Source organism: Oryx dammah, unplaced genomic scaffold (assembly GCF_014754425.2).
Source record: "Oryx dammah isolate SB20612 unplaced genomic scaffold, SCBI_Odam_1.1 HiC_scaffold_12, whole genome shotgun sequence".
NCBI lineage: Eukaryota > Metazoa > Chordata > Mammalia > Artiodactyla > Bovidae > Oryx > Oryx dammah.
In genome coordinates this window covers 63,992,780-64,019,789 of record NW_024070196.1, presented here as the reverse complement: position 1 = coordinate 64,019,789, position 27,010 = coordinate 63,992,780, and the positions used below count along the sequence as shown (strand labels likewise).

The window sequence follows — 27,010 nt, the reverse complement described above, 5'->3', positions numbered from 1 at the left end:
TTGTTTCTTGAACAAGCTTCATGATTTTAAATAATTTTTTCACTAAATTAAAAGTAAGTATTACGGCAATAATTGTTGATGAAAAATTCTACTTGTCTTGAGAATGAATGGACTCTGACATTGAGTCAATCCAATTCCAGTCCAAAAAAAAAAAAAAAAGCACAGAGTTGTACCATTTTTTGTGGATTAAAGTATAATTTGGGGGCTTTGGAAATCCTAAGAGAGCCCATGGACCCCTGTAGTGCCTTTGGGGAGCTTTAGGAACTATGGGAGGCAGAGAAGGGTCATAATACCTCTCAGTCTCCTCACCCGTATGGACAGAGGAATAGACGACCAGAGAGTGTAGGAAACCTGTTCAGTGTCGCACAGCCAGCAGGTAGCAGATCGCCTGGCTCCAGGGTCTGTGCCTGGAGCCGCTCGCTTTACTGCAGCAACGGATCCAATCGTCACAATAATCCTGTCATTATTGCTTTTTAAAGATGAGGAAAGGGGACCAGAGAGGTTAAGTCACGTGTCTACCGTCACACAGCTGCAAGTGGCAGGAGTGAAATTCAATACCTGCTATGCTGAACAGTATCCTCCCCCAAATTTTCACCTCCACTTAGAACCTCAGGGCCTTATTTGGAAATGTGTTGTGGGTTAAGATGAGGCCACACGGGATTCAAGTGGGGCCCTAATTCGACGACCGAAGAGAAAACTGGGCTTCCCTGATGGCTCAGTGGTAAAGAATCTGCCCGCCAACGCAAGAGACATGGGTTTGATCCCTGATCCAGGAAGATCCCACACGCCGTGGAGCAACTAAGCCCGTGCACCGCAATGGTACATGTACAGATCTGAGTCTGTGCTCTAGATCTCAGGAGCTGCAGCTATGGAGCTCACGTGCCTAGAGCCTACCACGCTCAGCAACAAAGAAGCCACCGCAGTGAGAAGCCCCTGCACCGCAACTGGAGCGTAGTCCCCGCTTGCCCCAACTAGAGAAAGACGCGTACAGCAACGAAGACCCAGCACAGCCAAAAACAAAAATAAGAATAATAATAATTTTTTAAAAAGAAGAAGAAAAAACAGACACACACAGAGAGAATGAGTGCATTTGAAGATGGCAACAGAGATTGGAGTATTGCCTCTACCATATAAAGAGTGCCGGAGAGGGCCAGCAACCACCAGGAGCTAGGACAGAGGCGTGGAACGGATTCTTCCCCAGAACCTCCACAAGAAACTAATCCTGCCTCCTGCTGACTCCTTGATTTGGAACGTCTGGTCTCCAGAACTCTGAGAGCCTAAATTCCTATTGTTTTAAGCACCTCCCCCCCACCCTAGTTTTGGCAATTTGTTACAGCCGCCCTAGGAAACAAACGCACCAGGCATGACATGCTTGCTGCCCCTTTGCTGTGAAAGCCCTGGCTTGTTCTGGGGAGCCGTGGAGATGGGCTCTCCTCTGTGTCCCCAGACTCTCCCACCAGCCCGCGGCAGCTGCCGTTTCTCCAAGTGGCTGCACAGGCTCTGGGCTGTGAGAAAGGCCGGCTGCGGTGCAACCGTGCCGTTCCGTCTGCTCCTTGCATCGTGAGCTCTTGCAAATGACTGTTTTCACTCGAAAAGAGGCTCCAGAGAGCTCTTCAGCTGCTCAGCAGGAGCCGTGGATGCTCTTGAATTAACACGGAGGAGCAGAACCTTCTATGGCTGATTGCCCGTAGGCCCCCCTTTGCCCTGTCCCTTGGTCAGACCTGGGAGGGATCGCAGTGCCTCTCGGTAGCTCCCACAAGGGCAGTCGTGGTTGAGGTCAGGTCAGAGTTGCCTGCATTCAGCACATCTGCTGAGAAGGGGATCAAGGGATGCTGAATTAGGCTCCACAGTTTCCAGGGGTCAGCGGCCTTCTGACTCCTATGGTACAGGGCCCTGCAGGGGCCTCTTACCCACCCAGGCAGCCTGTCAATGGCCAGCACATGCACAGTGGACCTCTGTTCGGTCCAATCAGAAGGGCAGGAGGCCATTGAGGAGTAACCAGCTCTGTCTCACTGTGTGTGTGTGTGTGTGTGTGTGTGTGTGTGTGGTGGGGACTCTTTCGGATTCAAACACCCTTGCCTTGCTGGGTGATTTGATGTAAAGTCATCTCTCCTTCTGATTTCCACCTTATCTGGGACTATTCTCCCCAAAGCCTATTGAATGTATCTATCCAACCAATATTTATTGAGCTTAGGCTGTTTTCTATGGAATTCCCAGGTGAAGCTAGTGGTAAAGAATCTGCCTGCAAATGCAGGAGGTGCGAGACACTTGGGTTCGATCCCTGGGTCTGGAACATGCCCTGGAAGGATCTGAAATGGCACCCCACTCCAGTATTCTTGCCTGGGAAATCCCACGGACAGAGGAGCCTGGCGGGCTGCAGTCCATGGAGTCCCTAAGAGCTGGATATGACTGAGCACACGCAGGACAGCTAGCACTTTTCAGCATCATCTCATTTAACCTTTACACAAATCCTGTCGTGTGTTATTGTCACGGTCCCCATTTACAAATGATGAAATGAACCCCAGCCACTTGCCTGAGTTCACAGGGCTGGTAAGTGGCCAAGAGGGATCTGGATGCTGGTAGGTCCTGCACCTAAATCCACACTCCTTGCCATGTTACTCTTGGTTGACTTTCTGCTTTTCACCCACATTCCCTCCCCAATGTCTGTAGATACATGTGTCTGGATCTACTGTTAAAGAAAAATCAGAGCTGGAGAGTAGCTGAGGTGGGAAAAGCAGATTTTATTCAGGACTATTGCAATAGGAGAAAAGAGACCTCTGGAGAGAACTAGCTCAACTCTGAATATAGCATGGGTAAGTGGGCATATACAACTAAGCAATAAGGTTGGCCAGACATAGGGGGATGGCCAATGGATGGAAAATGACAAAATTACAGAAAGGAAAAGAACTGGAGAGGATTCTGACGGAACCAGCCTAACAGGATTGAAGGCAGTGCTGAAGGCAGGTCAGGTGATCTGACATCACCTGGGGAATGGTGGAGGGTGAGAAACCCCATTAGAGCAGATATGGAGGATGGGGATTCTGCTAAACTGACTTCGCAGGAGCCTCACTAACATTGGTCAATGCAGAGATACCTCCCCTTCATGGGTCACAGGGTGATCAGCCTCCATGGATCAAATGTGGTCCACCAGAGAAGGAAATGGCAACCCACTCCAGTACTCTTGCCTGGAGGACCCCACGGACAGTATGAAAAGGCAAAAAGATATGACAAGGGAAGATGGGCACCCCCTGGATTGGAAGGTGTCCAGTGTGCTACTGGGGAAGAGCAGAGGGCAACTGCTAGTAGCTCGTGTAAGAATGAAATCGCTGGGCCAAAGCAGAAATGACGGTCAGCTGTGGATGTGTCTGGGGGTAAAAGGAAAGTCCGATGCTGTAAAAAACAATACTGCTTAGGAACCTGGAATGTTTGGTCCATAAATCAAGGTAAATTGGATGGATATGAGAGTTGGTCCATAAAGAAGACTGAACAAGGAAGAACTGATGCTTTTGAACTGTGGTGCTGGAGAAGACTCTTGAGTGTCCCTTGTGCTGCAAAAAGATCAAGCCAGTCAATCCTAAGGGAAATCAACCCTGAACAGTCATTGGAAGGACTGTTGCTGAAGCTGAAGCTCCAATACTTTGGCCACCTGATGCGAAGAGCCAACTCATTGGAAAAGACCCTGACGCTGGGGAAAGATTGAAGGCAAAAGAAGGGGTTGGTAGAGGATGAGATGGTTAGATAGCATCACTGTCTCAATGGATATGAATTTGAGCAAACTCCTGGAGATAGCAGAGAACAGAGGAGCCTGGCGTGCTGCAGTCCACAGAGTCACAAAGAGTCAGACACGAATTAGCGATTAAACAACAACAATAAGAGACATTTATGTGAAAAAGAGTTCAGGAGAGCCTGTGCAGAGTTTGGTTAAGGAGGAAATCATTGTCACTGTTCCCCACCCCATCCTTAAAGAATATTTAAGGCTGCAAGTGCCTTAAATGGAGTGTGATAATTAAGAGTGGGCCCTGGCAACAGACATTTCTAGGCTTAAATCCCAGCTCAGCGTGCATGCGTGCTTTGTTGCTCAGTAATGTCCTACTCCTTACAATCCCATGGACTGTAGCCCGCCAGGCTCCTCTGTCCATGGGATTCTCCAGGCAAGAATACTGGAGTGGGTAGCCATTCCCTTCTCCAGGGGATCTTCCCAACCCAGGGATCGAACCCGGGTCTCCTGCATTGCAGGCGGACTCTTTACTGACTGAGCCACCAGGAAGTCCATAAGTCCTGGTTCTACCACGCGCTAGCTGAGTGCTTCAGCTTCCTTACATGGAAAATGGAGACAGTCTTGGACCTCGATCTGTGGGCCGGGTGAGGTGATGTGGGAACAGCCTGGCACGTGGTGCAAAACCGCACAGTGGCCAGAGTCCGAATGCCAGACAGCGTCCTCCAAGCCACGGAAGCCGGTGGCTGTCGGTATCAGTTGTGCCGCTGTGGTTTGCTCATCCCACGAAACGCCTTTGAGCCTCTCAAATGTTGCCTGCCAGGCACTGGGGAAAGAGCCAGGGATGCAGAGGTGCGGGAAACAGTGTCGGCACTCATTTCAGGTGGGTGTTGAAAGGCGGAGAGTTCCTGAGCTGAGCTTGCGTGTGTGTGCCAGTGGTTCTCAAGTGGGGGCGATTTTGCCCTGCAGGAGACATTTGGCAAACTCCGGAAGCTGCTGATGGACAGGGAAGCCTGGTGTGCTGCAGTCCGTGGCGTCACAAAGACACGACTGAGCGACTGAACTGAACTGGAGGTGTTTTTGATCATCTCAACTGGAAGGATGCTGGTAGGCAGAAGCCAAGGATGCTTCTGAGCACTCTGCGATGTACAGACCAGCCCCCCCTCAACACCAAATCACCCAGCCCCAAATGTCAGTGGGGCTGAGGTTGAGAAATGCTGGGCGCATGTACAAGTGAGTTCAGTGAGCCCTCTTATTACCTCTGCACAGAGACCCAGGGCTCCCTGGGACTGGGAGGAAATGCAGGTCTAGACCATCTTCCTTCAGCCTGCCCTCTCCCATCAGCTGCTTCCAGCCAGATCATCAGGCCTCCCTACATTTAATAGACTCCAGGCCTCTGAGGCAAATGTAAAAACAAAACCCTGTGCAAATGTGTTTTTATGTAAACACAGCAGGGGGTGGCGACTGCCTGCAGAGAAAGTACCCCGCGGCTGGTACTTCTCAGAGCAAAAATAACCCCGAATGTTCATGTTCTAGGAGCAGGCAATGGGATGAGGGTCATGTGGGAGCCCAGGTGCTCATGGGAGCTGTCCCTGCCCTGGCTGAGCTATCCCTTCCCACCAGGTGAGCATCCCAGAGGCCCAGGATGAGAAGTGAGCAGGTGTTGATTCTCTGGGAAGCATCTCTTCCCTTCGGAGCTCAGCCGGCATTGCAGGAAAAAACACAGTGGTTTTTTTTTTTTTTTTAATGTCTCTGATTGAGTATCATTTGCCTACAGTTAACTTCACCCATTGTAGTTTATATCTCTGGGACTTTTTAACAAATGCATTCAAGGACTTCTCTGGAGATCCAGGGGTTAAGACTCGGTGCTTCTGCTGCAGAAGGTCAGGGTTCAATACCTGGTCGGGGAACTAAAGTCTCATATGCCGCTTGGGGAGACAAAAAAATAAATAAACCAAACAAACAAACAAAAAAACATAGAAATGCATTCCGCCATGCAGCCACCAGCAGAGTCAAGATATGCAAGCTTCCGTTACCCTCAAAAATCCCTCTGGGCCCATTTGCAGTCATTTTCTTCCCTGATTCTAGCCCTTGGCCACCACCAATCTATTTTCCCTTGGCCTTTTCTAGAATGTCATGTATATGAACCATATATCCTTCTGAGTCTGGCTTCTTGCTCTCAGCATAATGTCTGGGAGAGTCATCAGTACTGTCCCAAATGTTTATCAGTAGTTTCTTTTTTTTTTTTTATGACTGAGTAATACTCCCTTGTATAAATGTGCCAGACTGGAGTTGGGGGAGAATCCTGAGCTCCTGTGGATCAGAACAATGTTGTTTTGAGATGAGGAAGGAGACATTTTTACCCCCAGAGATGATGCATTTGTGAAGTTTGTGCAGGATAAACCCTCCCCATGGATAGATCTGCTAATTCAGGCAGATCTGTATGGCAAACCTTGGTTTGGCAGGGGGTTGGCACTCAGCGAATGTTTGTTGAATGACTGCATGAGTGAATGAGTGCATTGTAGTCTGAATGGCCAGGGGAGAGGGTTGGGGGAACACTAAGTGGAGCCAGAGAAAATTGAAGTCAGTTTTTGTTTTTGTGATTTACAAAGGAGAAACTGAAGGTGCAGAGAGGGTAAGCCACTTGCCCTGGCCCACGCAGTCATAGAATGAGCTTGGAAGATGGAGCAGGAAGATGAAGGGAAGGGAGATACCAAGCCTGTGTCTCCACTGGTGCCCTGCACTGGGCTAGGAGTTTCAGTCATGAGTCTCCTTCAACTTTTACAACCACCCCAAATCAGCGACATACTTTGCAGAGAGCCCAGTACAAAACGAAAATGTCCCTTGTTCAAAAATTATTAAGAAATTCAAGACAGTGACAGCAGACAGCTAAAACCTAGTGCAGAGCCCCGCAGGACCACATGGGTCACCTGCCCTTGAAGACGACCCCACAAAATTTTCATTTATAGGTGAGGAAACTCCAGCTCAGAGAGGCTGCACATCTCACCCAGGGCACCCAGCTTGCCTGCAGGGATGTCCAGATTCAAGCCTACAGACCCTAGTGGTTACCTAGTCCACCCCTTCCTTCCCTAGACTGGCCTTGCTGGTGGGCCCCATGAGGTGAGCATCCAAGCACCCCGACCTCCTGTCCAGCACTCGGGGCAGGGAGGAGGGGAGCTTCCCTACCCCGAGACCCTGGCTGCCGCAGCCTCCAGCATCAAACTGCCTCCCTCTTCCTCTTGTAATGAGGAAGGTCTGTAATGAGACAGACCTTCCTCTCTCCCACCCTGGCAGATTTATTCCTGGGGGTGTGTGGGTGGATGCGTGTTTGTGTGTGTGTGGGGGGGAGTGTTCTAAATTTAAAGACATCATGACAGCAGCGACCTATTAATGTTGGGGCTGGTGGGGTGGGAGGGGAGGCTGTGCTGTAGAAGAACCAGAAATAAGCTGGGAGATAAGATGCCGCCTCCAGTTCCAGCTTCTGCCCCCAGTCCCACCCCGCCTGGCACTGTGCCCGCCAGCCCTCCAGAATGGGGTAATAATAGCTGGGCACGCCTGTTGGCACCAGATGCCTGTGAGAGACCTTGAGAAGTGGCATGTTTCTGCCCATTTTACACATCAGGAAAAGAGACGTGTAAAGAGGGCTCGGAGAGGGGCTGTGCCCTCCCCAGGACAGAGCAGAATTACTAACATAGGGCAGAACCCACGTGCCCGCCACCATGCCATAGCTGCCTGGGTGGGGTCAAAAATGAAGCTAGCAGTCATTGCGACTGTGTTGGGCTTCCCTTGTGGCTCAGCTGGTAAAGAATCTGCCTGCAATGCGGGAGCCCTGGGTTCGGTCCACCTGCACATGCGCCAGACTCCCAGCTAAGCGCTTTACATGCATTACGTGAACTAACCCCCTAAACAACTCCAGCAGTGGGTACCGTCATCCTCATCCCATTTTATGAGTGCGGAACCCGCAGCTTAGAAAAGGTAAGTGGCTTCCTCACCTTCTCAGTGCTAGTAAGTGATGAAGCCAAGATTCCAGCCCAGGTCGTGTGTGTGTGTGTGTGTGTGTGTGAGACTCAGTCATGTCCGATTCTTTGCGATGCCATGGACTGCAGCCAGCCAGGCCCCTCTGTCCATGGGATTTACTGACATTAAAGCGCACGCATTCTCCATCTCTTTCTCTGAACCCCAACTGACTGTGGAAAAAGAAAATACAGATAAACAAAATGAAGAAAACAAAACAAAACCACTCCTCCACCTACCCTGCGAGAGGTAACGTCTTTATGTACATTGGTGAGTTTCCATCCAGCTGTTTTTCCTCTGCCGAAGGGGAGGTTCTTGCTCCGGGCACATGACCCTTGGTAGTCTATAATTGCCAAGCAATTAAGGGATGACAGGAAATATATAATTCATGGGCACATCTTTCATCCTGGTTGCTGGAAGGCAGCGAGGCATGGCCGTCTCCCAGGGAGACTTTCAACCTTGACACGGGAGGAGACAGAATCTCAGGGGCTTAGAAAAGAATTTCGGAATCAGAGAAGCTGCCAATGTTGAAACTGACCCTGGAATCCCAGCACAGAATGCTGGAGGTCAGGGATCCTAGCATAGGGCCTTCTCACAGAGTCTTATGAAAGAGCACTAGCATAAAATCTAGAATTAAGCTTTAGAAGTGGAGACAACTTTGTGAAGCCGGAGTCAGATGGGCTGAGGGTGGTATTCTGATCCACCCCTCTCTTGACTCCCGCGGCCAAAATCTAGAACACTGTCTAGAGACATTCTCCATTATCATAACTTGGGGGGCGGGGTGGAGCTGTTGGGGGGACAACGCTGGCATCTAATGGGCGGAGGCCAGAGACACCTACCCCTACAACACACAGGATGGCCTCCACACCCCTGCCAGCAAGGAACTGTCCAGTATCCACAGTGTCGGTGGTGCTGAGCTTGAGAAACTCTGGCCTAGACTTTTGAAGACATGTGCTGGTTTATGCTCTTGACCATGCCAGGGGTTAAGAAACTATCTTTGGGCCAAATGGGAAGCTTCCGTTTCTTGTTTCAGCTGCAACACTGAGCCCGTTTCTTGGGTAAGTCACCGAGCACCCTCTGAGCTCACTTGCAAAGTGGATTGAAGGATGCCTGTCCTCTGCAGGCATGGGGATGGACTGACAGGGATGGGCACGCGTGTGTACATGCTGCGGGGTGGGGGGGCGTGGGGAAGGCCCGTGTTCACGCATGTGTGGCCGTGTGCCACCTTCTCAGAGGTGAGGAGAAGACTTCAAGAGGCTGAAGTATTGGTCAGTTTCAGGCAGTGGTTGTCTGCGTGGGACGCCAGAACTCCTTGGGCCACTGAAGGATGTGGTGAAGATACCCCAGGGGCCTGGGGACCCCTGGGCCTTCTAGAAGGCGCTCCCTTCCCTCATTCCCAGCTGAGGAGCCTCAAGAAGCATTGCCGGGTGACTGAGCAGACTCCCTGGAGAAAGGCCCTTGGACCATGAGGGCTTCCGAATCAAGCCACTCTCCCTGCCGAGGGCAGAGGGGGGCGCTGCTGCAGGAAGTTATGATTGACATGCCAGAGTGGGGCGGGCCCGGGTTAGAGTCTCATGCTGCCGCTCCCCGGCTCTGCCTTCTGGAGAGTGGGCTGAGCCTCCCCACCTTGACTGCCTCATCTGTAAAGTGAGAATAAACCAACCTGACGAGCAGAGCCCCTGAGGAGAGTCAATGACGCGGTTTAGATGGAGGGGCCTGGCACATAGTAGGTGTGCAATAAATAGTAGTCTATCCACTTTCTTTCCTTCCCAGGGAAGGTGCCAAGGCTTCAGGTCTGGGTCTGGGTAAGTCACTGGATGACTGTGGGGAGTCCCTCCGCTTTCCCCTCTGAGCCTCAGTTTCCCTATCTGTCAGTAAGGAAGCCAGCCTGGGGCTTGTGAAGGGTCCTCCCTCCAGCTCTGATGGACTCTGAGCCCACCTAGTAGTCCTGCTCTGAGCCAGCTGCAGGGGCTGGTGGCCCCTCCAAGGGCACTGAGTGCCCCATGGTGGAAGAGAACTTGAAACCACACAGGTGGGCCATGGGCAGAGACCCCTCCCTCCAACTCACACACACACACACACACACACACACACACACATCTGCACACTGGCTTAGGCAGAAAAACTAGGCTTGCTTGATTGGAGGGTGGGGACAGTGTTTCTTGCTGGGGAAACCCCTGGTGGAAAATTCCTCTCTGAGAAGAGCAGCTACTGGGAGCCATCATTGTTTCTAAATTAGAGCTTAAACCTCCGCGGCCAGCGTGGAGCCTGTAAGCAGCAAGTCGCTAGTCATGGCCGGGCAGGGGGTGATGGGGGCTGGCAGGGAGCGGCATGGGCACACGGGGAAGAAACCTGGAGCCAGCACAGCCCTGGCCTGGCCCTGTGACCCTGGGCTACTCTTTCAGCCTCCCTGAGCCACAGAGACGTGGCCATACCCCGCTGGGGCAGGGAGGGTCCTTTGGGGACTCCTTCCGCTCCATCCCCATGTTGTAAACCAGAGGAAACAGGGATGGGTCACTCTGCAGTTCGGAAACAGTCCTGAGCAGAACCCATGGCCACTGCAGGATGGAAGCTCGCTGCCTGGCCCCTGCTCTCTCCACACTGACCCCACCCCAGTGCAGGTCCCTGGGGTGTTCAGGGTCCCTTCCCACCTCTGTCTGGAAGAGCCTTGCCCCAGATCGTCTATGGCTGCCTCCTTCTCATTTTTCAAGTCTCAGCTCAAACGCTTTCTACTCTGTAGGTTCTTCTGCAACCACTCTACCCAAAGAAGCTCTTTCTAACTAATTCTCCTTCAAATGATTTTTATGAACCTACAGGGAGAAATCCATTTTGCCTTAGGAGCCAGTACACACACACACACAAACTAAAGCAAAACATTCACACAATCCTACTCCTTACTGCACCTGAGTCGGTGGTAACTCACTCAGTTCACTCCCTTCCATCCCATCCCACCCCTCCCCTCCCTCCTTCCCCGGGTTCTCTGCCACCCCCTGGAGGGTGGCCTCTCTGGGTAAACATTCTGCCCAGAATGGGCAGAGCCATCTATTTTCTCCCCCAGACAATTAGCAGCCTATTAAGGACCTCTATGCAAATATGCACTAATTGACCCACCGCACAGCAGCTCCTGGAGGGAGAAGGATGACTCCAGATGGCTTAATGATAGGGATTTGGGGCCTTTCTTTCTAAGTTCCTCTTGGTGAAGAAAGTGATCTGGGCTCAGAGGAGAGCTGCCAGCCGCCTGACAGGGAAGCCCAGTGGACTGGATGACCCTTCATCAAACCACTGGAAAAGGGGAACTGTCATTTCTTATATATATTTTATAAGAATATTTTATATTTTATATTATATAAGTAATATATATATATATATTACTTGTTTGTTTATTTATTGACCATGCTGGGCTCAGTAGTTGTGGTGCCTGGGCTTAGTCGTCCTGTGGCATGTGGCATCCTCCAGATCGGGGAGCAAACCTGAGTCTTGCATCGGCAGAGGATTCTTTGCCACTGAGCCACCAGGGGCGCCCAGAACTGTCATTTCATCATGACCTTTATCTCCCCGCCACACCCTTGTCCCTTCCTGCAACTCTTTCCCTTCTCCCCAGCTCAGAGTTTAGACGGTTCGCTGACAGCTACTCCAATAGGTCCATGCCTTTTCAAGCATGTGATTACCACCCCTTAAAAAAAAAAATTGACTTTGCTTTTTAGAGAAGTTTTACTCTCACAGCAAAATTGGGCAGAAAGTTGGGAACTTTCCCACGTATCCCCTGCCCCCCACCTCAGATGGCCTCCCGCACCATCGACATCCCCCAGAAGAGTGGGACCTTGGTTATGATTGATTAACCTGCATTGACACATTGTTTTTTCCCAAAGTTGATAGTTTGCCTTAGGGTTCATTACTGGTGTTGTACATTCCGTAGATTTTGGCAAATTGTAATGTGTATCTACCATTGTAGCGGGCTTCCCTGGTGGCTCAGATGGTAAAGAATCTGCCAGCAATGCAGGACACCCGAGCTTGATCCCTGGGTTGGGAAGATTCCCTGGAGAAGGGCATGGCAACCACTCCAATATTCCTGCTTGGAGAATCCCAGGGACAGAGGAGCCCGGCGGGCTATAGTCCATGAGATCGCAAAAGAGTCAGACACGGCTGAGTGACTAACATTTACTTACTTACCCGTACCATTGTAGCATCATATGAAGAGAGTCCTCACCCTAAAAATCGTCAGGTCCTCTATGCATCCATCCCCTCCTAAACCCTGGCGACCACCGATCTTTTTGCTGTCTCCACAGTTCTGCTTTTCCAGAATGTCGTATATTGATAGTTGGAATCACACAGTGTGTAGCCTTTTCAGACTGGCTTCTTCCACTTAGGAATATACATTGAAGTTTCCTTCATGTCTTTTCATGGCTTGATAGCTCATTTCCTTTTAACACTGAATATTATTCCATTGTCTGGATGTACCACAGTTTATTTATTATTCACCTACTGAAGCACCTCTTGGTTGCTTGCAGGGTTTGTCAGTTATGAGCAACGCTGCTATAAGCCTCCCTGTGCAGGCTTCTGTGTGGGCATAAGTTCTGGACTCCTTTGGGTAAGTACCAAGGAGCATGATTGCTGGACCATCTGGCTAGACTGTGTCTAGTTTTTGTGTAGTGTATCTTTGAAGACTAACTGTAACTAACTCTTACCGAGTCCCCTTGGGTAAGAGTGCATGTTCCGAGGCCAGATAGCCTTTGTTTGAGCCCTGCTCCACCATTCCTTAGCTGTGTAACCTTGCATAGGTGACTTAACCTCTCTGAACCTCAGCTGTCTCATCTGCAAAATGAGGCTAGCACATGAGATCTTTCATATAGGATTGTTGGAAGGATCAAACAAGCTGATGTATAGAACAGTGCCTTGCACGTGCGTGCGCACCTGTGTGCTAAGTCGCTCCAGTCATGTCCAACTCTGTGACGTAGAAGGTGCTCAATGAGTATTAGCACATGCGGTTACTGGAGTGCTATGTATTTTATTTACTTATTTTTGGCTGTGCTGAGCCTTCGATGCTGCACGCAGGCTTTCTCTAGTTGTGGCGAGTGGGGAGAGGAGGGGCTACTCTCTAGTTGCGGAGTGCAGGCTTCTCGTTGCAGTGGCTTCTTTTGTTGTGGAGCACAGGCTCTAGGGCACACAGGCTTCAGAAGTTTCGGCTCTCAGGGTCTAGAGGGCTGGCTCGGTAGTTGTGGCTCACAGGCTTAGCTGCATCGCGGCATGTGGGGTCTTCCTGGACCAGGATCAAACCAGCGTCCCCTGCATTTCAAGGTGGATTCTCAACTACTGAACCGCCGGGGAAGCCCTGCTATGTCTTTTAAACACATTAGCTTCTTTCACCCTTATACTTTCCTGACAAGGCAGAGTGGATCGTTCCTGTTTGACAGATGAGGAAACTGAGTCTCACACCACTTGTTGAGATCACACAGCCACCCCGCGGCTGAGGCAGGTTCAAGCCAGAAACGTCTGACAACTAGATCTTACCCCAGATCTGACACCATTCCTCACCATTCTCACTATGGCTCAGCCCGATTCCCTGTCACAAGCGACGGTGGCCGTAAAGCTTGCCTGTGGAGCAAGAGATGCTGGAGTCATTAGCTGGGGAAACAAAATTTTAATATTTATTCATAATGGGCACCATATGTTCCCTCTGATTTTTTTATTTAATTACATCATGGCAGATGGCTGGGTGTTAAAGGCCATTAAGCTAATGGCACTTTGCCTTCTCATTTATTTTCTCGAGTTTTGGGAAAGATGAATGAAAGGGGACGTCGATGGTGAGCTGTGAGCTCTGGGCAGTGGTGGGTGAGTCTCTGTCCTGGAAACCGAGGGAATGGGGAATCGGGGTTCTGGAGACTTTTCCTGGGAGGTGGGTGAGGATGCAAGAGACAGCACAACCTGTGTACACATGCTCAAATATGCGGAATCTTGGATGAAAGCAATCCCGTGTTTTTGGACCCAGGAAGTAAATCTGTGTATACAGAGTGCCCATTGCAGCTTCACACAGTGGCCAGAAACCAGAGAAAAGGGTATGCACGCCCATGGTGGGCACTGTGGGCTCCTTTCACTCTAGCACACCCGTGAGAGAGGGGAGTGTGTCCCAGAGGCGGGGTCCACACACCAGATGAGGGTGCAAAATTCTTCCCCAGGGTTAGCTGGGTGAATGAAATTCTCCATTCCTGAAGACTGTGAGTGAAAGCCACAGGACTGGGATTTATAATGGTTATTTCTCAGACTATTTCATTACCTCTTTCACCGGCCAAGAGGGTGGTCCAGGAGCAGGAAGGATGAGAGGAACTTAGATTAAAGGAGTCTGGGGTCCATCTAGCTGGAGAAGAAGTGTCTGAGGGATGTCTCCAAACTCACGAAGGATCCTTCCTTTGAGGCTGGAATTCAACTGAGAGATGCAAAGTGTGAGAAAGAGGGCTGGCTTTCCTGGTGGTTTGCTGTGTGCGTGCTGTTACCTCATGACATTAAGACTAAGTTCTGCACTTGACTTCATGCCCCACTTCTTGCTAGCTGAATGCATGGACAAGCTACTTAATCTCTGTGAGCCTTAGCTTGCCCATCTGTAAGATGGGTGTAGTTGTGCCCACACTTCACTTTCGTGAGAGGTCCTGCATTGCTTTCCAGGAATCTGGGTGACGATCTACATTCAGGAGGTTTAGCATAGCACTATTTATGTACAAGGAAAGAAAATGAAATATTTTACACATCTAATGATAAGGAAAAGATGATTGGACAAGTCAGGGTATATTCCAAGTAACGGATTCCATGGGTAAGTACTTTATTTAGGTGAAGAGCACTCTAGTTCTTTTCCTTCCCTGGTGAAAGTTGCTCAGTCATGTCTGACTCTTTTCGACCCCATGGACTATACAGTCCGTGAAATTCTCCAGGCCAGAACACTGGAGTGGGTAGCCTTTCCCTTCTCCAGGGGATCGTCCCAACCCAGGGATCAAACCCAGGTATCCCACATTGCAGGCAGATTCTTTACCAGCTGAGCCACACCCTGAGTGGGGAAGGAAAACAGGGAAGGGAAAACACCAACGCAAGGTGGTGCGTCAGTCAGCTACCACTGAGGGCACCTGAGGCTGGGGAAGCTCAGGGAGCCTGCGCAAAGACAGCCTGACTTACTCCATCAGTGGGGTGAGGGAGCTGGGCATTTGCACACCGACTCCCATCCGTCATCGACTGAGTCTGCTTCCAAACGGCATTTGGCAGGCAATTCTATAGGTAGGGCACAGACCTCCTCTATTACAGGTTTACCAGACTGGCAGAAACAAAAAGGGTGACAGCATTAAGTGTTGATGGGATTTGTAGCCATAGGCATGCTCATCGTACATTACTGGAGAAGGTGGTGTGGGGGGATTGTCACTACAGCCATTTTAGAGAACAGATCATCATTTCCTGGGATAGTCATAAGATGCTCTCACAGTAGGACCCAGGAGTTGTACTCCTAAATACATACACACCCTACACATCTATCAGGAAACAAAGATAATAGTGTTTGCAGCGACTAGGGAGAGCATTCCGTTCTGCCCAAGCCGTATGAGCTGAGATGATGAGGAAGCCCTGTGAAGGAAGATGAGATCCTTGTAACAGGAAAGAGGGGCACTGAGAGGCAACACCACACATATTCTCTCTAAGTCATGATAAGACGTAACACTGACACGTGCATATATTAATTCAATTCAATATTTAGTCCTTACACCAGCGCTATGAGATAAGTCCTGTTATCCCCCCCTTTTTATAGACGGGGAAACTGAGATATACAGGGGTTAATAACCACCTCAAACCATTCTAGGGAGGATCACGTGGTGCAATGGAAATAAGATGCTTAACACAGTGCCTATGTATTTCAGTTCAGTTCAGCTCAGTCGCTCAGTTGTGTCCAACTTTGCGACCCCATGGACCGCAGCACACCAGGCCTCTCTGTCCATCACCAACTCCTGGAGTTCACTCAAACTCCTGTCCATTGAGTCAGTAATGCCATCCAACCATCTCATCCTCTGTCGTCCCCTTCTCCTCCTGCCTTCAATCTTTTCCAGCATCAGGGTCTTTTTCAATGAGGCAGCTCTTCACATCAGGTGGCCAAAGCATTGGAGTTTCAGCTTCAACATTAGTCCTTCCAATGAATATTCAGGACTGGTCTCCTTTAGGATGGACTGGCTGTATCTCCTTGCAGTCCAAGGGACTCTCAAGAGTCTTCTCCAACACCACAGTTCAAAAGCATCAATTCTTCTGCACTCAGCTTTCTTCATAGTCCAACTCTCACATCCATACATGACCACTGGAAACACCATAGCCTTGATTAGATGGACCTTTCTTGGCAAAGTAATGTCTCTGCTCTTTAATATGCTGTCTAGATTGGTCATAACTTTCCTTCAAAGGAGTAAGCGTCTTTTAATTTCGTGGCTGCAGTCACCATCTGCAGTGATTTTGGAGCCCAAAATTATAAAGTCTCTCACTGTTTCCACTGTTTCCCCATCTATTTCCCATGAAATGATGGGACCAGATGCTGTGATCTTAGTTTTCTGAATGTTGAGCTGTAAGTCAACTTTTCCACTCTCCTCTTTCACTTTCATCAAGAGGCTCTATAGTTCTTCTTCGATTTCTACCATAACAGTGGTGCCATCTGCATATCTGAGATTATTGATATTTCTCCCCGCAATCTTGATTCCAGCTTGTGCTTCATCCAGCCCAGCATTATATACTCTGCATGTAAGTTAAATAAGCAGGGTGACAATATACAGCCTTGATGTACTCCTTTTCCTATTTGGAACCAGTCTGTTGTTCCATGTCCAGTTTTAACTGTTGCTTCCTGACCTGCATACAGATTTCTCAAGAGGCAGGTCAGGTGGTCTGGTATGCCCATCTCTTTCAGAATTTTCCACAGTTTGTTGTGGTCCACACAGTCAAAGCCTTTGGCATAGTCAATAAAGCAGAAGTATATGTTTTTTTGGAACTCTCTTGCTTTTTCAATGATCCAGCGGATGTTGGCAACTTGATCTCTGGTTCCTCTGCCTTTTCTAAAACCAGCTTGAACATCAGGGAGTTCACGATTCATGTATTGCTGAAGCCTGGCTTGGAGAATTTTGAGCATCATTTTACTAACATGTGAGATGAGTGCAATTGTGCAGTAGTTTGAGCATTCTTTGGCATTGCCTTTCTTAGGGATTGGAATGAAAACTGACTTTTCCAGTCCTGTGGCCACTGCTGAGTTTTCCTGGCTGGCATATTGAGTGCAACACTTTCACAGCATCATCTTTTAGGATTTGAAATAGCTCATTCAACTGGAATTCCTGTGTATTTGGTATTAGCAAATGCCAGTGGTTTCTGATATTGTTACTATTTAGCCAAGACCAAAAGATAACCACTGACCTGGGCTCCCAGTTTCTTGGAGGTCCCCAGGTGGATCTCCTACCCAGAACCATGAAGAAGTTGAACTTTCGCAAACCTGATTCCTCAGCATCTTTTTCTTGGCAAGTTTGGATGGTCAGGGAATCAGCTGGTGTCTGGGCTTGTGCCCTGAGGTCAAGTTCAGGGAGTTGTGGAAAGAGAACCAGGCCCCTGCCGAGCATTATGGGCTTCCAGCCAGATGTACCTGCTCCCCAGAATCTGGAGTGGGAAGCGCAACAGCCCCACCAGGGAGGGAGCCGTGGGACAAGCTATACCTCCTGTTTTCCCTTCCCTCAGGGCAGCTCTGCCCTGCCCATCATATTCTTGGCAGCTCAGCACTCGAGGTTCATTCTGGTGCTAAAAATAGGCTGTGTTTAGACACTCTGGGGCTCCGGCTGGAAATACGAACTGCAGTAACCAAACACTGTCATTCCCGCAAAGGGGGCCTCTCGGCCTCCCTGTCACGGCAACTCATGCCAACCCAGGGAGGGAGGCAGGGTAGGGGGTTTGTGCCACTTTAAGCAGATGGGAAAACTGACGCTCAGAGCAGGTCTCACGTGAAATGCAAAGGGATGAAGCTGTGATAGCCAGCTTTAAAGGAACACCATCTCTGCTCCTGTGGGTGATCTCATCAAGTCCTCCCCAAGACCCTGCGAGGGAGACTTCTAGGGGCTACCCACTTTGCTGAGAGAAAACAGCAGCTCAGAGAGGTGAAGACACCTGTCAAGTCTTGTTAATGCGATTCTGGCTTCCAGCTTGTAATGAACAACCGGAAACAGAGGGGAAGGGGCAGTTGGAGGCCAAGGCGTGCCCCCAGCCCAGGGTGGGACATACATAAGCTACGGAGTCCGGGACACCAATCACATCTACTTTGCAGGTTGCCAGGAGGGAGGAGTTGGTTAGAGGTTTGTAGAACCTTCAAACACAGTGTTCAGCCAGTGGCAGTTGGTTCCATTCCCCAGTTCTGTCTGGAGAGACACAGACAAAGAGAGATGGAGAGAGACTTGAAAAGAAAGAGAGAGAAGGGAGAGGAAGGATGATGGGTGGACAAGAGTGACAGAAGTTTCCCTGGGGGAAGTGGGATAGGCTCAGCGGGGACCCCTGTATCCTGGGACCACCCGCAGCTGAGAAGCGCAGGGGGGCCCCGCATTTGCAACTCCCTCAGGCTGTCACTCGGGGATTTGGCTCATGGCAGGGACCCGTGGTGGAGGTCCAAGTTCTCTGATTCTTCTCACTATTTTCTGCACCAGTGTTCCCTGGGGACTTAGCGTCTGCCAGAGGACGGGGCTGACGTAGCGAGAGCACAGACAGGGTCCCACTTACATGGGGCTCGAATTCCAGGGCGTTCTCCTTCCAGGTGCCCTCCTCCACCTCCCAGCACTGGCAGTTTGGTGTGGGCAACTCGAGTCAGCATCCGCCTTCCCCAGGAGGAGCCCCCTTCCTCAGAATCTGAGCCTCCCCACTTTCTCCAACCCCACGTCCGGCACCACCACTGCCTCAGTCTCTCTGTGCCCTGCCAGCTTCTAATGAGCTCATTATCTTCTTAAAACCCATTTGGCACCCACTTAGAGAAAAGATGTGTTGAAATATAAAAGAACGGGAAGGGAACAACAAAAAGGAACTAGACCCAGAAATGTCCGCAGAGAGACAGAGAGCCACAGGGAAATCTTTGCTGCCTCCTTACCCGTGGCAGATGTGCGGCTTGCTGGCGGCAAGGGGCTCTGAAGGCAGCTCACGTGTGCTCAAGGGGCGGGAGGGGCTGAGGGCTTTTCTTGAGCACCCACTATGTGCCAGACGCAGAGTACAGTTGTTTTTTTTTAATTGGGGTATAGTTGCTTTACAATGCTGTGTTGGTTTTCTGGTATGCAATGAAGTCACTCGGCTATATGTGTATACATATATCCCCTCCCTCTTGGACTTCCCTCCCACCCTACACCCCCATCCCACCCATCGAGGTCACCACAGAGCACCAAGCTGAGCCCCCTGTGCTCTTCCTAGTTTTTAATGCAATCCTCCAAGCAATCTATTTGGAGGGGGAGTGTCAAGCTTCTTATGACCACTTCACAGGTCAGGAGCCTCAGTCGCTGAGAAGAGGTGTCTTACCCCAGTCACACAGGTGGTGGCTGGAAGAGGCGGGGTTTGAGCCCAGGTCCTTCTGCCTGCAGAGTCCATGCTCTTGCCTGCATGCCCCTGGAAGGGCTGGTGTCCCCCTCACCGCCTATTCCCGTGAGGGCTGCTGGTCTGTCTTCATCCTGGCCCAGCTGCGGAAATCTCTGCCATGTGCGTGATTTACATGGAATACCAGGGGACACCCCTCACTGCCCAGAGGTGTTTAAGCTGATAAGAGGCTGGTCTTTCCAAAGTGTCGGTGTGACCATGAAACTTCACTTAGAGCATAGTTCAGACAGACTTCTGAGCTTGGCGTTCATGGCTCCCCAGGGTCTGACCCCAACCCACCACTTCACTGCCTTCTTACCATGCCCTAAGCTCCTCCAGTGGCTCAGAAGGTAAAGCATCTGCCTGCAATGTGGGAGACCCAGGTTCGATCCCTGGGTCGGGAAGATCCCCTGCAGAAGGACATGGCAACCCATTCCAGTATTCCTGCCTGGAGAATCCCATGCACGGAGGAGCCTGGTGGGCTAAATATAGTCCTTGGGGTCGCAAAGAGTCAGACAGAACTGAGCAACTTGACTTCACTCACTAAGCTCCTCAGCTGCCTCCACCCCAGTGCCCTGCCCTGGGTATGTGCTGTTCCTCCTCCCTAAAGTGTCCTTCTGTCCTCACCCAGAAAGCTGACTCTTCCTGCAAGACCTGCCAGCTTAAAGACCCCTTCCAGAGGGAAGCCCTCTCTGATGCCCCTCAGGGCAGCTTCAGACCCTCACTTCTCAGGGCTCCCACCTTCCGGGGCCTCTTACCCCAGGGTGCAGAAACCCCTTGACATTGTAAGCCAATATCTAGGAACTTTTGTGCAAGCGCTCTTCTCTGGGCATATGCCTGTAGTTGTGGTTTTTTTTTTTTTTTTTTTTTTTTACCATATTCTCAAAGGAATACAAGACTAGAATAGATGTGTGGTTAGGGACACAAGCTGTGAAATGAGATGAGCCAGGTTCACAAGCCAGCTGCCACTTACCAGCTGTGTGGCCCTGGAAAAGTCACTTTATCATCCTGTGCCTCATTCCTCTCCGCTTTGAAATGGATCTAGATCTGCCTCGTTGGATTGCTATGACAATTAAATCAGAGCATTATGTTTGCAGAGTGGTATCTGGCATATAATAAGTGCTTGATGAACATTAGCTGTTAATATTAATTTCTGTTCTATATCTTATATATACATCTACTATGGGATTTATCTTTGTTTCTCTGCCTGGAAAATCCCAGGGACAGAGGGGCCTGGTGGGCTGCAGTCCATGGGGTCAAGAAGAGTCGGACACAGCTGATTTCGACTTCACTTCCACTTTTCACTTTCATGCATTGGAGAAGGAAATGGCAACCCACTCCAGTGTTCTTGCCCGGAGAATCACAGGGATGCGGGAGCCTGGTGGGATGCAGTCTATGGGGTCGCACAGAGTCGGACACGACTGAAGTGACTTAGCAGCCGGAGCAGCAGCTCTAGTATAGTGATTTGATGTGGTGATCATTTAAATTGCTCTCTCTCTCAGTAAGCTCTGAATTCTTTGAAAGCGGCAACTCTGAATTATTTTTTTTCCAAATTATTTATTTCCGCATTCCAAGCACATGCACGGTAGGCAAGTAAGACATGTTGCTAAATGAATGGAGGAATGGGCGGATGAATGGGTGGGTGGAGAGCTGGGTGAATGAGTGGGCTACTCCAATTCAGATGAATAGATAGATGAGTGAATGGGTGATAGATGGATGGGTGGATGGATTAATGAACAGATGAATGATGAATGGATGGAGGGGTAGGGGAATTGATGGATAGATTAAAGAATGAATGATGGATGGGTGAGTAGACTGTGACTTAATGGATGGATGGATGGATGGGTAGGTGGACTGCTGAATAAAGAATGATGGATGGATGAACAGAGAGTTTGACCCCACAAGAGCATGCATTTGGGGCTGTCTTGTTCATTGAATAGTTCCAAGCGCTTACAACGATAGCTAGCGCATGTAGGTGCTCAGTGCTTAATTCTTGAATGAATAGGATAGCATATGGAGGAACACTGGACTCTACCTTGAACCCCAGTTAAACTCTCATGCTGCTGTCTGGATTTGGTAGGGGCTGTCACCATTCAAATCACCCACTGGCTGGCTGACAATTGAATCCTTTGCAGAGGCCAAGATTGTCATGAGGCCCCCTGCTGGTGGTGATATGAAACCACATAAGGCAAATGGAGTTCTTTTTTTCTTTTTTTCCGTTTTCTAATTTACAATCTATTTTCCTCCATCCAGACTGCTGATCCTGAGTGTTTACTGAAAAAACCGTGGTTGTCAAACCTTTGTGCTCGTGGTCATCACCTGAGAGCACCTGGTTACACCTGTAGGTTTCCTCCTCAACCAGAAATTCCGATTGGAGAGATTAGGAATCTTCATGGGTAGCCAGGCTCCCAAGGGATGCTGAATCAGATGCTCCTCGGACCACACTCTGAGGGGCCCTCATAGAATGAGCCGCCACTGGCCACTGGGAGCAGGTGGAGACGGGCTGCTGCTGTGGGGGCTGTCTCGGAACTCCCAAGAGATGCCCTGACCGTGTGGGAGAAAGAGTCAAAAAGTGGGGCTTCGGAGCTGTGCTTTGGTGTTCGGACCGTCCTAGGTTCCAATCCCACCTCCACCACTCACCAGCTGTGTATTCTCAGTTTCCTCATTTGTAAAATGGGAAATAGTCACTTCCCATGGGAACATGGGGAAGAGTAATAGACATAGAAGGCTCAGTACAAAGCAGGGCGTGCCATATGCAACAAATACTGAGCGAATGCTCATGTTGCTAAACAATTCTGCTTTCCTTCCTTCTCCTTTTCCTCCTTGGATGGAAAAGAGGGGCTCTGGATTTGAAATCTTCCATTACAACGTGATCTTTCATGGTGATCCTTCTCTGCTGAGAGAAGGAACTGTGTCTCTTGGGTTCACAGCTTTATTTCCAGCACCTAGAACAGAGCCTGGAGGATCCCATGGACAGAGGAGCCTGGTGGGCTACAGTCTACATGGGGTCCCAAAGAGTCGGACAGACTGAAGCGACTCAGCACACATGCAGGACGTGCCTGCTACACAGTAGGTCTTCTATAAACGTGTTTGGGGAAAAAATGAATAAATTTGATCTAGTTCAGTATCAGCCACGTCCAGCAGACAGTCTGGCAAAGACCTAGGAAGTACACTTGGACTTAAAGTAACCCCCATGAATCAGCATGGATTTGACAAATGTGCGGACGTATTGGGCTTAAGAAGGCCTTCCCCCATGGCTCAGCAGTAAAGAATCCGCCTGCAATGCAGGAGAGGCAAGAGGTGCAGGTTCGATCCCTGGGTTGGGAAGATCCCTTGGAGAAGGGAATGGCAACCCACTCCAGTATTCGTGCGTGAAAGATCCCCTGGACAGAGGAGCCTGGTGGGCTACAGTCCACGGGGTCGCAAAGAGTCAAGCATGACTGAGCACTGAGCAATGGGGCTTAAGGACCTGAGTTTGTCCAATATAAAGCTTGTCCTGAGACGAGGACCAGCAGGGGTCGCTTTTACCCAGCACTGCTGGGTTCTTTGGGCCACTGGTTTCCTCCCTCTCTGAACTCTGCATTGCCCCCTGAGAATGTTCAAGAAAGCTTCACGTTCTGGCCTCTGCCAGGAGGTGTCTTATGCCTGTACCTGTGCTCTTTTGCAGGTGGCAGCCCTGAGCCCTAACGCTTCACCAGATGAAAGGCTGCACGCTTGTGTTTCCACCAGGTGGACAGACCGAGCTTGGTCCCCAGCTGGGGAAGAGGCCCTCTGTGCATTAACCCAGCTCCTATAGGCCCGAGCAACGGAGAAGGGGCAAGAAGTGAACTCCAGCTGCCTGTGAACCCTCACAACATCCTCCTCCGATTGCTATTTTCCAAGTTCTTTGGGAATTCTGAGGCAGAGAACAAAATGTAGGAAAATGGGACCGACTCCTGAGTGCCCTGAACCTCAGAACCCCTTTCATGGCCCAAAGAAGCTCTCCTTGACCTCGGGAGGGCTGGTGAGCCCTGTCCTCTCTTCTCTTGGCGTCAGCCAAACACTGGACTTGCCCTCCTGCCCTGAACTTGGCAGTCACCTTCACAGCGGGATTAAGACTGAAGACCCCCAGGGGCTCCATCCCTAAGGGAAGACTGAGAAACAAAGCCCCCCTCCATTCCCTCCCTGGACCACAGCTCCCAACCCCCAGCTGAGCCCCAGCGATCCAGTCCGGAATGATCCCACTATGGCCAAGCTCTGGTTCAAATTCCAGCGGTACTTCCGCAGGAAGCCTGTGCGTTTCTTTACCTTCCTGGTGCTCTACCTGACGGCTGGGAGCCTTGTCTTCCTTCACTCTGGTTTTGTGGGTCAGCCTGCCGTCTCCCAGAACCAGGCCAACCCTGCTGTGGGGGCCCCAGTGGAGGGCGCTGAGCTGACCTTCCTGGGTGACTTAAATCTGGGCAGAGGCTTCCGGGACACAGGTGAAGTCTCAAGCATCGCCCGCAGGTACGGACCCTGGTTCAAGGGCAAGGACGGGAATGAGAGAGCCAAGCTGGGGGACTACGGGGGAGCCTGGAGCCGGGCCCTCAAGGGGAGGGTCGTCCGGGAGAAGGAGGAGGAACGAGGTAAGAGGGGTGATCCTCTGGGCTGGAAGGTGGTCGAGGGCAAGGGAAGGGGGATGATGATACTCATAATATTATGGTAACAGCTGCCAGGGTTCAGTGTTTCCTAGGAACCAGCCGTTATATACGCAGGAGGTTTCGCAGAGGAGAAAACTGAAGCTCAGAGACATTAAGTAGCTTGCCCAGGGTCACACAGCTTATAAACATCCATGCTTAGAGCTGAACCCTGAATCTGTCAGAGGTCAACGTCTGACCCTCCCATGCCTTTATAGCCCTCCTTGTTGCATGCACCTGAAAATCAAAACCCTGAGTACTTTTCCAAGCACTTGACAGGCATCAAATTACAGCCACAACTCCATGTGATAGGTGCTATTATTCCCATTTTAAAGATGAGGAAACTGAGGCCTCGGGAGCCTAAGGTCACACAGCTAGCTAGTGGCAGAGCTTCTGTTCCCTGCAGTCTGCCTCTCTGTCCACTTAGCTGGATTCCCTTGGTGAGGGCGCTTAGGATTCCCTTGGTGAGGGCGCTTAGGGGACTTCGTTTCACTGCATTTTCTTAGCCTGTCACAGTCAAATTGGGCTTTTCTTCCTAAGTACATCACCTCACTTGATTTTCACTACACTCCATGGTCTTAAGTAATGTGATCATATGCCCAGTTAACACACATGGAAACAGGCTTGGAGAAGTGAAAACTTTCCCCAAGGCCACATAGCTGGTCAGTGACAAGTTCAAAGCAGACACATCTGGCCTGGATGCTGGCTCCATGACTACTTCCCAGGGTCAACCGATGTCCCCTTATTGGAGCAGCGTTCTGGGGAGGACCCCACAACTCCTGCAATTCATGAGATTAACACAAATGGACATTTCCAGAATCACAGCCAGATGGTTTGGGAGGATCTACCACCAATCAGGACAGAAGGAAGCCCTCCCCAACCCTTGTGTTCCCTGCCACATGTCACACTTCCGCTGTGATTCAACTTGTGGAAAAACCCCTTCTCCCCCCGTGGAAGGAAGCAGGGCTATTGGAGGGGACTTGTCCTGGGGAACATGTTTCCCTGCTTCAGTCCCAACCTGCGTCTGGCTCAGGGGCCATCAAGAAGACCCCATCATTTTACCCTCAGGAATTTCCTAGAATTCTACTTCCTTAAAAAATTCACAGGGCAGTGAAGGAGAAGGTGAGAGGCAGCAGAATGGCTTAGGGGACTTGGATGCATAGTCCAACTCCACTCCAACCAGTCATGCAGTCCAAGCAAGTGGCTTGACCTTTTCATGCCTCAGTTTTGTCATCTGTAAAATGGGAACAACGGCCTCCTTCCTGCCAGGCTTCTCCTGAGAGTTTGATGAGACATGATTATGGAAACACCTAGCATGATGCCTGCACAGAGTAGAGTCTTAGGGGTGATCAGGAAGGTCTTGCGGATCCACCTAAGTAAGGGACCCCATCTTGTAGGCATAGCTGAGGTGTGAGGTGCTACCTTGATGGAGAAATTCCCTCACCGCCTTCTCCAATCACCAAGCTTCATCTCATCCCAGCCATTCCAAACTCCTTCTGCTACTTTGCAAGCCCCATCAAACTTATGACAAATTCCAGAGCCCCCAGCATGACCCACCATGTTGTAACACTTTGCATTACATGTTGTAACATTAACATGTAACACCTCCCACCCACTTCGTAACACACCTCTCTCCACTTTGCTCCTTGCTACCCATTAAACACACCAATCCCGATCCTACTTCAGGATCTTTTTATGGTTAGTCCCTTCCATCTGGGATGCTCTTCCCCGTATCTTTGCATGGCTCCCTCCCTCCCTTCCATCGGGTCTCCAGTCAAACCGTGCCATCCCATAGAGGTCTTCCTGGAATGCCCTAAAGTAGCCCCATTTTGTGCCTGGTCAGGACCACATTCCCCAATTCTATTTTTGTCACAGTACGTGTCACCATCTGAAAGTATCTTGCTTTTATTTGCTTCCTTAGTCTTTTAATTTTTGAAATTTTATTTACTTGTTTTATTTTTGGCTGCTCTTGGTCTTGGTTGCTGCATGGGCTTTCTCTAGAGCAGGGGCTAGTCTCTAGTTGCAGTGCACAGGCTTCTCATTCCAGTGGCTTCTCTTGTTGTGGAACACAGGCTCTGGGCATGCGGGCTTCAGTAGTTGGCAGCAGGCAGACTCAATAATTGTGCTACACAGGCTTAGTTGCCCCCCAGCATTTGAGATCTTCCTGGACCAGGGATCGAACCAGTGTCCCTGGCATTGCAAGGTGGATTCTTAACCACTGGATCACCAGGGAAGCACTTTGCTTCCTTATAGTCTGTCTCTACTACAAGACTGTCAGCTCCATGAAGGCAGAGACAGTACCTGTCCTGACTGCTTCGTTCTACCAGCACCTTGGACAGCACCAGAAACAAAGCTGGTGCTCAGTGCCTCCTGGTTGTGTAAACGAGTCAATGGATGGACAGATGAAGGAAGGACCAGCCTGCTGCCTGGCCACAGCTCTGCTCTTCCTTCAGGTCTCAGCTTAGTTCACCTCCAGAGAATTGTCCTGACCCCCCTCCAGGCTTGATCAAATGTTTCTTCTCTGTACTCCCTGTGATGGCCCTTACGTGAACGGTAATTTCCTGTGTTTGTTGAGGTCCTCTAATAGAATGTGATTCCCTAATGGCATGATTGATACATCCAACAACAACAGAAACACCACCCCCATTTATTATGAGAGTGAAATACCACCACCACCATTACGAGCAATTATTACCATTCCTTGAGCACCTGTTTATGCCAGCCACTGTTCTGTTTGCTTTTCATATGTTATTTGAATGAAATGATATATTTAAAATGCTTATCAGATCTCTTGATTTATAATAATAGGTCACTTAATAGTTGCTGCCACTAATATTAATAGTAGTATAAATAGCAGCTAAATATATATTGAATGGTTATTATAGGCTAGACCGTCATTGCCTTATGTAATCATCACAACAACTCAACAAGTTAAAGACTATTATTATCCTATTTTACAAATGCAAAAAGTAAAAACTCAGAAGAAGTCAGTTACCCCAGGTTACCCAGGCGGTGAGTAGAGGAACTGAGGTTTGAAGCAAGATTC

General features: G+C 49.9%; 1 protein-coding gene across 3 annotated transcripts in view; it reads left to right on the top strand.

The window, feature by feature from the left end:
* WSCD2 (WSC domain containing 2) overlaps window positions 1-27,010 on the top strand; it is a 112,198-nt gene that overhangs the window by 35,839 nt on the left and 49,349 nt on the right. The window contains exons 2-3 of one of the 3 annotated variants that reach the window (XM_040250961.1): window positions 12,238-12,317; window positions 22,977-23,913. In XM_040250961.1, coding sequence (XP_040106895.1) covers window positions 23,535-23,913 — 379 coding nt within the window. In that variant the 5' untranslated portion in view covers window positions 12,238-12,317; window positions 22,977-23,534. Of the gene's footprint in view, window positions 1-12,159; window positions 12,318-22,976; window positions 23,914-27,010 lie in introns of those variants that run through there. The other 2 variants (XM_040250963.1, XM_040250964.1) reach the window with 2 other exon arrangements.